The sequence below is a fragment of the Salvia splendens genome, chromosome 2 (genome assembly GCF_004379255.2).
Source record: "Salvia splendens isolate huo1 chromosome 2, SspV2, whole genome shotgun sequence".
In the NCBI taxonomy this organism is placed as follows: Eukaryota; Viridiplantae; Streptophyta; class Magnoliopsida; order Lamiales; family Lamiaceae; genus Salvia; species Salvia splendens.
The window spans coordinates 43,492,859-43,507,699 of NC_056033.1; the positions used below are offsets into that span (position 1 = coordinate 43,492,859).

Sequence of the window (14,841 nt, forward strand, 5' to 3'; positions counted from 1 at the left end):
CATATGTGCAATTGGGTCACGACGGGCATGGAGTGACGTCTACAACAGAGTGAAAGTCCTCGAACGAAATTAGAAAACAAGAAGGAGAAAGTATTATAGTGAAATTGAAATCGAACCCACAAATCACTGTCGTTGGACACCACCACTATCATAGAATCAATAGGCTAGACGAAAAAAATGTTGAAAAACATACTATAGAATCAAGGTTGAAAGAATCAAGCAGAAAAGGACAATGTACAGAAATTGTGAGTGTGTCATAATTAAATAGTAAACCGAGTTTAAAACAATACGTCGAAGTGAGCTTCAACTTCAACACATGGAGAGAAATTGGCAATCGAACGAGGGGTATAAATTATTTTCACTTTAACCCTTAAACTATCCAATTGTTGGTAAGTAACATTGGAAAATCCAGTACTATATGTCTATATAATATTAACATTTGGAAAATTCAACACTTTTGAAAGAGTGAAATACAATTTCCGAAACTATAAATTCAAAGCCATTGCGACAGGTGAATATTCAATATAGACGGCTATCATTTGTTAGAATAATATAGTACTACATTCATAATGAATCAAAACGCAAATTTATTCATATCTCCAACAATACCCAGCAACTAATAATTAGAGCATCCACAACGGTGGTGGGAGTGAAGGCCGACGTCCGTGCCAGCGGCGAGGACGAGGACAGCTGGCACGGCGCTGCTCGATGCATCGAGCAGGAGACGTGGTGATTGGGCAACGGCAAAGCCGTTGCCTTTGAATTATTATTTTTTTATTTTAAAAATCGTTTTTAAATTATATAAAATTATTAAAAAAAATCCAAATCTAAAAAATATGGCCGTTTTTTCCCTTTTTTCTGATTTTTTTTGAGTTTTTTTTATTTTTTTTCCCCAAAATCATCTATAAATACACACCGAGGTGAGCATACGACGGTTGGCCAGAGGATCGAGACAAGGCACACAATGCGCGATAACCCAACCCACATTCAGCTACAAGAAGACCTAATCAAACACATGTGGGCGAAATTCGGCAACGAGCAGTGGTTTTTTTAATTTTTAGTATTTTAATTATGTAATTTTTAATGTTTAGGATTTTAATTATGTCGTTTTTTATTTTATTTGTCATTTGTAATATTATTTATGTTTTTTAATGAATTTTAGTATTATGGAAATGTTCATGTTTAATTGAATATTAAATTAATTGTGCTCGTCCTTGCGGAAGAGCACAGTTGTGGGTGTTGTGCTCTTGCCAGAGAGCAGGCATGAATAGTACCGCCCAGGCCCACAACCGTGCCGCTGACAAGAGCACGGTTGTGGATGCTCTTAGCACTATAAATTTAGTAGAGCAAGGAACCCTCCTAACCTAACTCTATGAATTACGATCAACAAGTTGGCAAATGGCAATAATTTATTTGGGTGGAGTAGGTACGTGAAATAAATAAAAATGAACCCAAAAAAGGATGATGATTATGAATATAATGCCACGTCAGACTGATGTAGAGCGCAATTCAGAGAAAGCACGAGGGGTATATCCGTCAGCAAATTGGCCGATACGCGTCCCCATGAAGTATGAACCCATTATTCTTACATGTCGACCGACTTTACGACCTTCAAATTGCAGCCCCCCATCTCTCTCTCTCTCAAAACGCCCCACATTTCCAAATACCCTCTCTCTCTCTCTCTCCCTAAAAAAGGACGGAAATACGAAAAATTTGACGTCAATGGCGCAGAAGACAGGGCCGGAGGAGACGGAGTTCAACGTCGTACCTGATAACATCGCGCTCTGCGTCAAATGCGGCGTGGCGGGGAATTCTGCCGCGAATAACTTATGCCAGAAATGCTTCAGCACGCCTGCAGAGGCTTCCATCTCCGCAGCCGCGGTCCCTGCGCCAGCGTCGGGCGTGGCGAAGCCGAAAATCCGTGTTTTCGGAGAGAGATCCATCAGATCCAGCTCGACCGCGAGGTCATCTCCGCATAGGATACTGAAGCTCCTCGAGACGAGCGCAGATCTGAAGGAGGATCGGCCGGAGGCGAAGAGAGAAGTGAACCGGTGCTCCGGCTGCAGCCGGAGAGTCGGTTTGACCGGGTTCAGGTGCCGGTGCGGCGAGCTTTTCTGCGCCGAGCATCGGTACTCCGATCGCCACGACTGCAGCTACGACTACAAGACCGCCGGACGTGAGGCGATCGCGAGGGAGAATCCGTTGGTCAGAGCCGCGAAGATAGTCAAAATTTGAAGCTAAAAAGCATGGATGAGGAGACGTTTACGTGCAATGAACAATCAGGGAGGATTTCTTCGTCTCGTGAAGAAATCGAGTGTGGAAATACTAGGAGATCGTTGCTCGATCCTCGTGTTATTTCTGCATTTCTCTTCTCGCTGAGTCGACGCGTCTCGTGGCCCCAGGGTGGAACTGTGAAAGAGAGGATGCAGTGCAAAGGCTTAAGCGACGTTGATTTTTTTTTTGGTTTCCCTTTATTTCTTTTTATTTCATTTGTTAGGAGTATAAAAGAGATTTTTTATTGTTGTGGCAAAATTGCTAGATATATTTAATAGTCTTATGTATTTTTTAGAATTATGAGATGGATTTTTTGGTTATAAGTGTTAGAGTAGTAAATTATTGGAAGAATTTTCTCGAGAAGAGGTTGGAAAGGTATTTGACAGAAAAAGGATGGGCAAGTGCATGTGTCTTTCTGGGCTGTCGAGATGGGCAAGTGCATGTGTAGAGAGGTCTTTATGGGCTGTCGAGATAAGACGTATAAAGAAGGGCGAAGTATAATTGCTATCGAGGATGGTATTAATTAATACTCCCTCCGTCCTAAAAGTGTCCACAATAGTGGCCTTCGAGGGCCACCAAAGTTGGCCCGGCCACCAAATGTGACTCTCCTGGGCTCTCCACAATGGTAAATAACAAAGGCAACGAAATGTGACCCGCTCCAAAATAAAAATTAATTTGTTTATTTTTTTTAATGATATTTTTTAATTTAACTATAATAAATTTTATTAGACTATAATTTATGATATTTATAATTTTAATTAAAATAAAACAATTTGGATTGTAAATAAAAAAAATTGCACAAAAAATATTTATGATCCAGGTTTTGGAACTCCAGATCTACCGCTTCTTGGTACCGTTCATCGTCGGAATCAATATTTCAAAAGTTGAATTGAAATAGATTGGAAAGAGTGGTGTTTGAATTGGGGTAGAGAAATGGAGGAAAAATGGTGTGTATTTATAAAAAAAGAAGAAGAAAAAAATTGGTGCCGAGCCACGGCTCTCGGCCCGCTGCAGTGGTGGGCCGCGGCACACAAGGCTGAGCCGCGTGAGGGCCGCGGCTCCCTCTCAGCTCTCGGCTCCCAGCCGCCAGTCGTGGCTCTCTGCAGTGGGGGCCGCGCACCAGAGCCACGGGTCGCGGCTCCCCCACTGTGGACACTTTGACAATTTGTCTCATTTTTCCTTTTCCATCCGTCCATAAAATATGTCTCATTTCATTTTATATCATTTTTTGTAGTGGATCTCATATTCCACTAACTCACATTTTATTATAAAATCAATATATAAAAGTAGGTCTCATATTTCACTAACTTTTTAAACCCACTTTTCATTACATTTTTTAAAACCCGTACCGGGTCAAAGTGAGACAATATTTGAAGGACGGAAGGAGTACTGATAAGGCCTATTTCATGCATCGGTTTAGGGGTAAAATGTATGCTACTTGATCAGTTTATCGTGCAAAGCGAGTGTTAATTGTGCATGAATGTCGTTTAACCAAGGGCAACAAGGCAAGCTGATCAAGCTGGTACAAAACGTGAAAAAGGTCAAAAATCGGAGTAGTTGATCAAAGGAGTAATCAAGCAGTTAGGCGGGGACCACTAGGTTCTAGTAGAAGGACACGTGAGGCTAATGAGCTGGATGGTGATCATCATTCTGTTATCAAGGACGACGTTTTAGAATGAGACATGTGCTGATACGCAAGATGCAATGACAAAGCTGAATCATCATTCTGTTATTGAGGAGCGACGTCATTCTAGAAGGAAGGCACGTATCAAATGATGAGACGCTCGATCACAACATGAGCGGATATCCTCTGCCGAGATCGTTATCTAGCTGGAGGTCGTTGCGGCGAGCTTAAAAATAAAGGATGTGCTGCCATAAAGAGAGGATCCTTTTTTATCTTCTTCCTTCGACTTCTAGCTTAGTTTCATTTTCTTTTAGTTCAACTTTCCAGTTTTAAAGATAGCTTAGAAATGGTTAGTTAGAGAGAGAGAGTGACTGAAGGGAGCGCGACAGAGTAATCAATATCTGTTCGGCGTTGTCTAAAATTTCCGACCGAGAGTTTCTCGGCTTTACTCGCTTTCTATTTTTTAAAATTGTCAGCTTAGTTTGATTCCGTGTTGTTCCGTAGTTAAAGTTTTGATCTTTTTTGTATTCCGCATGTTCACAGCACTGTTCTGAGTTTTGGATATAAAAATCGGAGTTGTTTTGTTTTCGTCATCTTGTTTACTGTTCGAGTTCAGTTTCGCTTTTTAGTTTTTGATTCAGTGTTTAATCATGACGAATGGCAAAGTGTTTGTGTTTTTTTTCGTAGCATGCTTAGGTAGTTAAGTTCTTAATTCCGTATGTCGCTTACTTGATCCATTAATTGTGTGAGCACAATGAGTAGCTTGATCAAGTAGTTAGTTTACATTCTGCTTAGCATAAATCCAGTAGCGTAAAAACTCTCAACATAAAGCGTGGCAGCAGCCGAACCCTGTTCACTACTCACACACTCGATACACCGGTTTCTCTGTGGGATCGACCCCGTACTTGCCGCTTTACTGTTAAAGTAGTGCAAGTTTGAGAGTTGTAAATTATATTGGTGGTGAGCGAGAGCGAGAACGCCTTGATCAAGTGGCAACGACATTTGCTAACTGATCCACCCGATCGGTTATCTTCCATATAACTTGATCCATTCGTTTCGCGCTTCTCAATCAGAACAACCAAGTACTATAGACCTACAATATTTGCATAAAAAACAGCTAGTGGAGGAACATCTTCTACTGTCCATAAAAAAATAATGTTGTAAATGACACGGGTTTTAATGTATAATTGATAAGTAATTGAGAGAGAGGAAAATGTGGTGGAAATAGTATCTACTGAATCGTGGAATCCACATTTAAAATGATGTGTAAGACCAAAGCGAGCCAAAAAAGAATCTTTCGCGTATAATCTTACATACATGATCTCGAATGCTACTACTGTTAGATTTGGTAAGTAGACCAAATAATCTCAAAAGCTCCTAGATTCATGGAGATATAGAACATTATAGTACTACTTATCATGAGTATCCAACAATTATTCCAATAGTTACTTACTCAATTTGACCTAAGATAAATATGTATGCATACATTTCATGCTTGTTTAGGTAATAGCAATGATACTATTATTTAACTATCCTGCTAAGAATAGATACGATTTTCAGAAGAATGTCATTCATTTCATGAGAAATAAAAAGGAATATAAAAAATTCAAATGGTTGGAGCTGCTAAGTACAAGTAGTAGATCGTTTGAAGTTTGAACCGAAGTGTAACAAACGTAGGAATATAATTGTAACTTACATGCATTGAGTAACCAGAAAAGTCCACCAACAAGTGGCAAGGCAGCTACGAGGAAAAAAGAAAATGATATAGTATAGACTGCATAGTACATAAAAATGGACCTTGCGATTCTTGAAAAGTCAATAGGAGATATAGATTAGTCTGATACGGGAATATAAAAGGAAAAATATGTGATATGTCAAATAGGAAAGCGATGCGATATTAAGTGTAAGAAAAAAAATGGAAAGTAGAATGGGGAACTAATCTCTAATCGACTAATGCCACGTTTGGATAGAAACAACGTCGTTATCATGCCCAACATTTTCTATCTGCACGTTAGGATATGGTATCAAATTTCATCTCTCACATATTGTATGGAAAATGGACCTTATACCATCTTATCTTCACATGAATTTATATCCGAATTTTTATATAAATCCAGTAATAAATTTATAATTATCAACTTCAATAAATTACGTAAAAACCCCAGACACTCTCTAGATCGTGCCTTAGCTTAAAACTCTCTTCTATCTTTTGCTTCTCTACTCCACCATCGGTAACATTATCCTACCCAGTTCTTCCTCCATCACAGCCTTCCAACACACCACACCACACCAACCCGTTAATCCTTTTTACTCCCTTATGTTTGGTATCTCTTATGCAACCTCTGCCCACACATCCCCTCCGATTGCAAGACGATCTCAGTACTTGAGATTCCAGCGATTCACCATCTCCCTTTCTCTCAAACTCGTCTATCTAATCCCCATCTCTATCAAATTCGGGTATTTTAGGGTATCTAGATACCCTATTGGGGTACCAAGAGTCGGGCATTAGAATATAATATGATTATCAGTTACTACAATTTGGTTAAAATTGGACCCGGCATGAAAAATTACCCGGTGCACCAAACGTTTTTTTTAACCAGAAAAAGGTCCATTTCTAGCCTATTCACCCGCGTAAACATGCCCTAGTAATTCAGGACTGTAGAGATTTTCACCTGAATTACATATACAGAACCCAAATAGCTCCAACGCCCAAAAAGGCAAACAAACAAAGCCCAAGGGACAAAAAAACAAAAGAAATTTGACGAAAAGACATGGTTTCCAGATCATGTCATCCAGTTAAGGCTGGGAAACTGAATTAACACAATTAATTATATTTCTCATCACTGCCACAACACAACTATTTCATAGGGTGCAAAAGCGGCTACAGCCTAAAGAACCTATCCATGGTACTAATGTCACAGAGAAAGTAGAGGAAAATTATTTCAGAAGTTCTGAAGTAATGACCATTTCTTATAAGTCTCACCTAAAAGTATGATCTCACTCATAGAGAGGAAGCATCTATGCCCCATCAGGCTGAACGAATGGATTGGAAATCTCATCTGTTCCATCTGTTGGAGAAACAAGCATAACAGCAGTCCCTCGGCAAACCTGAAGTTGCACAAACAGAATATTACATGTACAGCAGTAAATTAATGTGCACATCGCAATTCTGCATTCTCTAAGTTCATGAGTCGGACAGCAACAGCCACAACACCTGGTAATGGCTATTTGGAATTCTCTAAGAATTGTGCAAGTTTATCAAATCAACATGAATGATATAAAAAATGAATTATTTTAAATTCATTTCATCTTTCATGGCATGTATTCATTTTTAGGCAGTAGCATATAACAAGGCATGTTTCCTTTTTAAACACGTTTATAAAATTTAAATAATATATACATATATTCACGGCACTACATTGCACCACTTTTAAACTCTCCTAAATATCCATGCTCAAAAGAAATGTGTTGTTAATGATGCCACAGAGGGGATAATAGTGTAGGGCTTTAGTGAAGGTATGAAACACTATAAAAATATCAGGGGCCTCATGACCCTTGAGATGAAATACAGTAGCAAGGGGATCTAGTAAACAAAAAAAAGTATGAGAACATCGTAACTCAGATATTAAAAGTACAGGTATTTAGTATTTTGTCTACAATTCTTTCAAAGAGAACATCCAACTCCCATGAGGAGGCAAGCATCTTCCAATAGGCTCAGGTAGTTTTTAGCTAATGTAAAACTTATAGCTAAACTGTGAATGAGGGTGAATGCAAATCTAACAGTTGGACATACAACAAAGGTAAAAATTATTCATGCACATAGAAGAGACATACTATTAAGCCAAGGCGACGGGTCTGATCAGTTGTCTTCAGGGGATCTTCTGGATCTGCGGAGAGTAAATAAATGTGTAAGTGACAAATTTATAGTTCTCTATGTAGCAATAACTGCAACTAGCATATAAATAAAATCAATAGCAATTAATATCCGCTTCATTGGAATGACAACGGTTGTCATAAAGGAATATCAGATGAGTTTCATTTTGTGACTTCACTGATGCAAAGTTCTATAGGTCCTCGCATATCATCAAATTATTAGCTCAGAATAAAGTAATACATTAAATCATCAGTATTGGTACCAAGTGCCTAGAGGAATATATGCAGGGATGTAAAAAAGTACTATAAAACACCATGGTTGTGGAGTTAATTACACTAGCATCAAGCCAAGATTATATCAGTGAAGAATTGGATGCAAAGCCAAACGATCAATAGATGTAAATCTCACAGGTCAAATGCATTGAGGTCTTGATCATCTTTGGCCTCATCTTATGTTACCAATCAAAGTGGTAACATCATTGATACACACAAGCTATATTTGCATAAGTATAGCATGTATGCCTGCAGAAAATGCCACCATTGATGACTTACCCCTAAGAAATTCTACTGCTTCATCCAAAACAAGATTGAGCAATTGGTCATAGCCTTTAAGAGTTCCGGTCACTGAAAGGAAGAACTGGAGTTGAGCTTATAAGGATTTTAGTATTGAGCTTTGCCAAAATAAACCACTGAAAATGAGAAAAACATTGAGCATAACTCTGAAACAAAGGCTGCAGAAGCTTATGATTCAATGACATATATTCCACAGAGCCAAAGTATAACAAAATAAAACTGTAAGTTTCATGTACGGTTTTTCCCCAGTACTTGAGAATTTCAGCTTTATTTCAAGATCAGTAAAAGAGCAGAAACAGTTGCCAAAGATGATAAAGGAAAAACATAACAATGAAGGAATGGAAATGCATAGAGACACACATCCATTTAGACCAGGAAACTTCAGGATATATTTAATCCTGACAATGAATCAAGGGAAAGTTACCGATCCATAATATGCCAAGCAGAAAATCAGGACCCCACATATCAAGTCCTTAAAACATTTTAAGTTTCACTTATTGTAAGTAATAAAGTCATAACCATAGATGGAGAAGGATGGTTATAAGCCTCTGAAATCCCAAACCAATGGCAGTTATAGGTATAATGAGAGAGTAAGAGACATGACAATGAACTGTCTTCACAGTGAAAATCATAGGATGCAAAAGTATTAAAAACTCAATAACCAGCACACCTATATAGATAACACTCTCAAATATTTATCAGGCACCTGAATCAGAGCTAACATAATAAATGATCATAATAATGAATTTGAACAGAGTAAGCCAGCACTCATTGTTTCTCATGGTCCTACGATTCTCCAGATACACACAAAATGTGATTACAAAATTCTAATCCGGAAATCAGGAACCGCATACCTAGCCTTCCACCAGTTAGTTTTACTTGGACACCCTTGTCGACAAATTTAGCTAGGTCCAGGACGGTCTCCTTTCTGCCAGACTGAAACGAAGAAAATACGGGATAATTCTTCTTTTGTTCTAGAGTGATTTTTACCTTCCTTAAGTGTACTAGGTTTTTTTTAAATTCCGGCTTTGGGAGAGACGCATGACCCTCATGCGTCACCCATTAATGAAACGCATGACCGTGATGCGTCTATGGGTAAGACGCATGAGGGTCATGCGTTTTTCATTTTATTTTTATTTTATTTGAAAGACGCATGAGGGTCATGCGTCTTAGGGTAAAACGCATGACACTCATGCGTCTCTCTTGTAAACATAAATTGGCTCCGTAGCTTAGTGGTAAGAATTATGTTTGTCTCTGTGGAGACCGGGTTCGAATCCCAGCGCCATATTGCAATTTTTTTTATTACTAGTACGAAATACTATTTAAAAATTGTAATGAGTAACAATTCAAAACGGTTATTAAATAAATTATTGGAACTTTTAATTAACATAAATATCTTAAATAATTATGTACTACAAATTGACATAAAATACTCATTTTAATTAACTTTTAAATAATTATGTACTAGAAATTAATCAACTTTTAATTAACATAAATATGTTAAATAATTATGTACTAGAAATTGCATAAAATACTCCTTTTAATTAACTTTTAAATAATTATGTACTAGACATTAATCAAAAAAATTGTAATTACTAGTACAAAATACTATTTAAAAATTATAATTAGTTACAATTCAAAACGGTTATCAAATAAATTATTGGAACTTTTAATTAACATAAAAATGTTAAATAATTATGTACTAGAAATTGCATAAAATACTCCTTTTAATTAACTTTTAAATAATTATAAACTAGAAATTAATCAAAAAAATTGTAGTGTGGCCTTTGGGATTCGAATTAATCAAAAAAATTGTAGCGTGGCCTTTGGGATTCGAACCCGGGTCTCCGCAATGGCAACACAGAAATCTTACCACTAAGCTACGGAGCCAATTTATGCTTTCAAGAGAGACGCATGAGTGTCATGCGTTTTACCCTAAGACGCATGACCCTCATGCGTCTTTCAAATAAAATAAAATAAAAATGAAAAACGCATGACCCTCGTGCGTCTTACCCATAGACGCATCACGGTCATGCGTTTCATTAATGGGTGACGCATGAGGGTCATGCGTCTCTCCCAAATCCGGAACAAAAAAAAAATGCAGTACAAACGGGGAATGATATCTTTAGTCTAGAACTAAAGAAGAAAAAACCTAGAAAATACTGAATAATGCAAAACATAATTTCGGAGTCCCACACCGATCAAACTTGTTGCAACCGATTGGCAGCAATTTAGTTGAGCTTACCTACAAAAAATGCATAACACATACCATTTTGAGCTTCAATCGAACGCAGAAGTAACTGAGCGAGTTGCGTTCCAGTTCTGCAAATAAATTGACGTCAAATTACCGGAATAGAAACAGAAAATGTAACATATTGCTTGGCCTTGATAAAGTGAGGATAGGTAAAGGAGAACTTGCGATTTTGAGTGGGAGTCAAATTGGGGGAAACGAAGAACTATGCCCTAATTCCGCTGTATTGCGTCTTCCCGCCTTTTGATAAAGTGAGGATAGAAAAATCATTTTGGGTTTGTTTTTGTAGTGTTGCCATAATAAATTTGATTAAATTGTAAATATAAAAATGAAGATAATTATTTTATATTATTATTGTTTTGAGTAAGATACAGATTAAGAATATATATTAAAAAAATAAATTGTAAAATTAATTTTTGTCTTAATAAAAAATTGATAAAGTTATAAAAAATGCAAATGAAAGTTGTTGAAAAAATTAATAAAATATGCATTTCACTTTTATATAGTATATAATAAATTGTGAGTGAAATAAATTAATTGATTATGATGTCTATTTAACATTTGTGATAAAAAGAATAAAAGTGAAGTCTTGATAATCAAGAGGAAGTACCAAAAATGATAAAAATGTACTATAGTAAAATTTATTCAAACTTAGGGAGTAAAAATTATTCAAACTCGTTCAACTATTTTGGCCACCATCCCTTTTTTATTTGACTACTTTAACCGGCTTTGCCCACTGCCCCCTGCCCCCTGCCCCCTTCCCACGTTGTTGTTACACCTCCACAATATGAAATTAAACCACTACCTTCACTACTATTGTGACCCTACAATTGCCGGTACACTATAATCATCACAACATCGACACAACTCATTCCCCACAAAAGTAAAGAAAAACAAGAATAAAAGAAAGAAAGAAAAAAAAGTACATGCAAAGAGCGACTATCATCCTACAACATCATTTCAGTTGTTGGGGTCGGCGGCACCACCCTCTCAGCCTCCAATTCGCCGTCACCTTTCCCAATCACAAAGAAAGAATACACTATCACCCCGCCATAGTTTGGATGACAATGGATACACACATAGATGCTTCGTATGATAGTCCTTTATTGCGGGAATTTGTGCTTATCAGTCTTGCGTATCAAATAACCAAAGTGGCGTTTAGTTGATTAAACAAGATAATAGTAATTAAATACAATATGGAATAAATCAAATAATGTTTATTTAGAATTAAAGTGGAAGTGGGTTGATAAATCACGAGTTACAATATAATCTCATAATTGTGAAAATAAGACAAGATCATTATTGAACCAAGATTAACACGGAGTACTATTTTAGTCATCACTCTAATATTATCCTATGTGCCAAACACATCTTAACACTCTTGTTCTATACAAAACATATTGCACAATTATTTGAAACAAGATTGATAATGTAATCGTAGCTTTAATCTTATAGTCTTATTCACCAAACAAGTATCAATATCCAAACAGATATTGCAATCTTTGTCAAGTGTACAATTTTTGTGAATGCAAAAAGCTCAAAAGGCCCTTTGTAACTGTGCAAAATAAGCCTATAACAAACACCCCTATGTTAGCTATTGATACTATATAACATCAATATTTAATAATGCATGTATCTTGAAATGAAAGATTCTTGATAACTAGCTCATCTACATTGTCTATCTTCTCAACAATAAGATTTAATCTTTTTATTCCTACTGCCTCTTCTCACTTCTTACTAGCTAGCCCACACATGAAGGAAAGAGCAATATTAACTTTATCCAATAAGACAAATGAGTATTTGATTTTAGTCTAAGATGAGGTGGAGTGACGTGGCAATATGGAGTTGGTGATGTGACATGCTCTATATATATAATCTCTTCACCACCTTAATTTTGCCATTCAGTTTCTTTTCTATTCAAGTTCAATGCACATTTCATTCTCACTACACAAATTTCAAGCCCAACGCCGATAACAGCAGCGGCGGCGATGATCTGAATCCCAGGAGTAGTAGTGATCATCATATTTTGAGCGGTGCGAAGCGTGAAGACGGGTATGATGCTGTTACTGGATCTGTCTCTATGGGGAATGGGGATAGAGCATCATGAGAATGGGAATAGGTCGAATCTGCTCCGCCAATGCTGGTTTCTTCAATGGTAATTTACTTCATTTTTGCTTGATAAGAAAATGGGAGGATGTATTCTTTATATTATTGATTTAAGTGACATCTTATGTTCTTTTCTTTGTTCTAATTCTTGGTGGACTCCTCATATATCAATCCATTTTTAGGTTTTGTTCTAGCTCGGGATTCAGGCCTACCATACCCGAAACTGTGAATGAAAACGCATTCAGCCAGGACCGTTGAGAAACGAGGCTGCCTTCCAGCATGACTCTTGGAATGGAACATCTTTCAACAGTTTGAAAAGAAACAGAGATGATGCATAAATGTTCACTAATTTCAGTGCATTGGAAAATGAGGTAGCCATATTTCCTTATATGTTTAGCTTGTCGTCTGCTTCTGCCTATCGTTGATTACTTTTGTTGCTGAAATTCATTTCCAATTCAAAATAGAGGAGCCAGGAAGAAGTCCTCTGGCTTAGTATCCCATTTTAGCTTGCCAAAGATTTCCATTTTCCCCGGATATGGCTGCAGTTGAGAACTTCCTGCAGTTCCAACAGGAGACGACCACTCCTTGTCAAGTTCGAGCGAAAAGGGATACCACTCATCCCCGAAGTATTGGCATAGTTATACAGAGGAATTCATTGCGATTAACAACTTCTCTTGAACTGATTTTCAGATGAGACGAACACTGAAGAAGTTGCAAGATCTTTTTGATAAGGTAGATTAGATAATGCAATGGTGTTCAAGTTTGGGTTGGAATTTTTCTTGTTTGATGCATTTATTGGTGCAGCAAACGAATACGGCTGATATGTTGGAGTTGGCAGTTGATTACATCAAAGAGCTGCAGAAAGAAACGCAGTTTAATGAAACAGAGGCATCCTCTTTCGTGGTCACCGACCTCAACTTCCCTACCTATGTATATTCTCCTTTCTTTATAGGTGCTCAACAAAGTGAGAGCCAGATGTTGCCCGGGTAAACTCAACAAGCCAATTCTACCACGTAGTTAAGAATATTGTTCAGTCTTGATTCACTAGCGACACTATCCACGTTCCAATGCCCATTAGAGAAAGTTATGAAATTTTGTTGCGCAAATTGATCAAAGGCCTGTTGGCCCTACAGGAAGGAATGACTAAACTCTATATTGTATACTGGTAAGTGTTTTTACGAATAATTTTTGTTTACAAAGTTCGATTCAGATCCAAACACATAAATGGTTAGAGTTGTGATCATGTTAAGACTTAAATTGTATAGAGATTGTGCTATTGAATGATTGTATAGTGATTGTGCTAGGAGTATTTGTTTGTGTCTCGTTTTGTTTTCACTCGAATTGTATAGAAATTGTGCAATTTGACCATGTCTCATTATGGCCAAAACTTGGAATTTTTGGCCTGCTACCCTCAGCTTAATCAAGACACTATTTTTTCAGCAAGAATGACAAAAAAGAAGAGAACAATCACTAGAAAACTCAAAACAGAGTAACTAACAAACTAGTACTGCAATTTGGGTAGACACACTTATCATAACTCATACATTAAAGTTGGTAGATGCATACATTGATCCAATCTCACAGCAGCACTCCAAGTTCATCACTTTGCCATTTCACCTGCACATGAAATAACATGAAGTATAAAAACAACTCAAAACAGAAACTACAGTACAAGTGTATTAACAGAATTGATTGATGGCAGCAGTATACATGGATCAAAGTTGGCAGAGCACATCTCGGGAAGCTGAATGGCCATGGCGCGATCAACCCCAGAAACACGCAGAGACAAGGTTGGTCGAGCCCTTTGATGGAAGCACAGGCACAGCAGGACTCGGTTGGGTGACGATGCTGACCTGCATGGGATGAGCTGAACCAGAGCTGAGAAGAAGGTGCTCATGCAGGGATGGGATGTACTTCGCTGCACCATTGCCAACACCAACACCAACACCAACACCATCATCATCAAGCAAGCTAGCTTCATTGTTGTTGCCTTTATCTTTGAGATCATTGCTATTTCCATACATATACTTAATTCATGACTTTTGCAAAAAATAATGTCAATAACATTTTATATATAAATTGGATATTTACTGCATCTCCTAGAATAATGATTTTGAAACAGTATGAAATTTTGAATTGA

General features: G+C 37.4%; 2 protein-coding genes and 1 long non-coding RNA gene across 3 annotated transcripts; 2 read left to right on the top strand and 1 right to left on the bottom strand.

Annotated features, from left to right (window-relative positions):
- Positions 1–1,463: 1,463 nt before the first annotated feature.
- LOC121767796 (zinc finger A20 and AN1 domain-containing stress-associated protein 5-like) lies at positions 1,464–2,597 on the top strand. The gene has a single exon (XM_042164127.1). It carries the CDS (start codon positions 1,465–1,467, stop codon positions 2,233–2,235), a length of 771 nt encoding a protein of 256 aa, XP_042020061.1. The 5' UTR covers position 1,464; the 3' UTR covers positions 2,236–2,597.
- A 4,058-nt stretch (positions 2,598–6,655) lies between these two features.
- LOC121793068 (sm-like protein LSM7) lies at positions 6,656–10,847 on the bottom strand. The gene is made up of 6 exons (XM_042191273.1): positions 10,764–10,847; positions 10,614–10,666; positions 9,199–9,280; positions 8,324–8,395; positions 7,733–7,785; positions 6,656–7,006 (listed from the first exon to the last, which is right to left on the bottom strand). Exons 2-6 carry the CDS (start codon positions 10,614–10,616, stop codon positions 6,917–6,919), a joined length of 300 nt encoding a protein of 99 aa, XP_042047207.1. The 5' UTR covers positions 10,617–10,666; positions 10,764–10,847; the 3' UTR covers positions 6,656–6,916.
- Positions 10,848–12,663: 1,816 nt separating this feature from the next.
- LOC121771603 lies at positions 12,664–13,932 on the top strand. The gene is made up of 4 exons (XR_006044092.1): positions 12,664–12,750; positions 12,884–13,072; positions 13,166–13,433; positions 13,506–13,932. It is a non-coding gene; the product is annotated as an uncharacterized LOC121771603 (long non-coding RNA).
- The last annotated feature ends 909 nt before the right edge of the window (positions 13,933–14,841 follow it).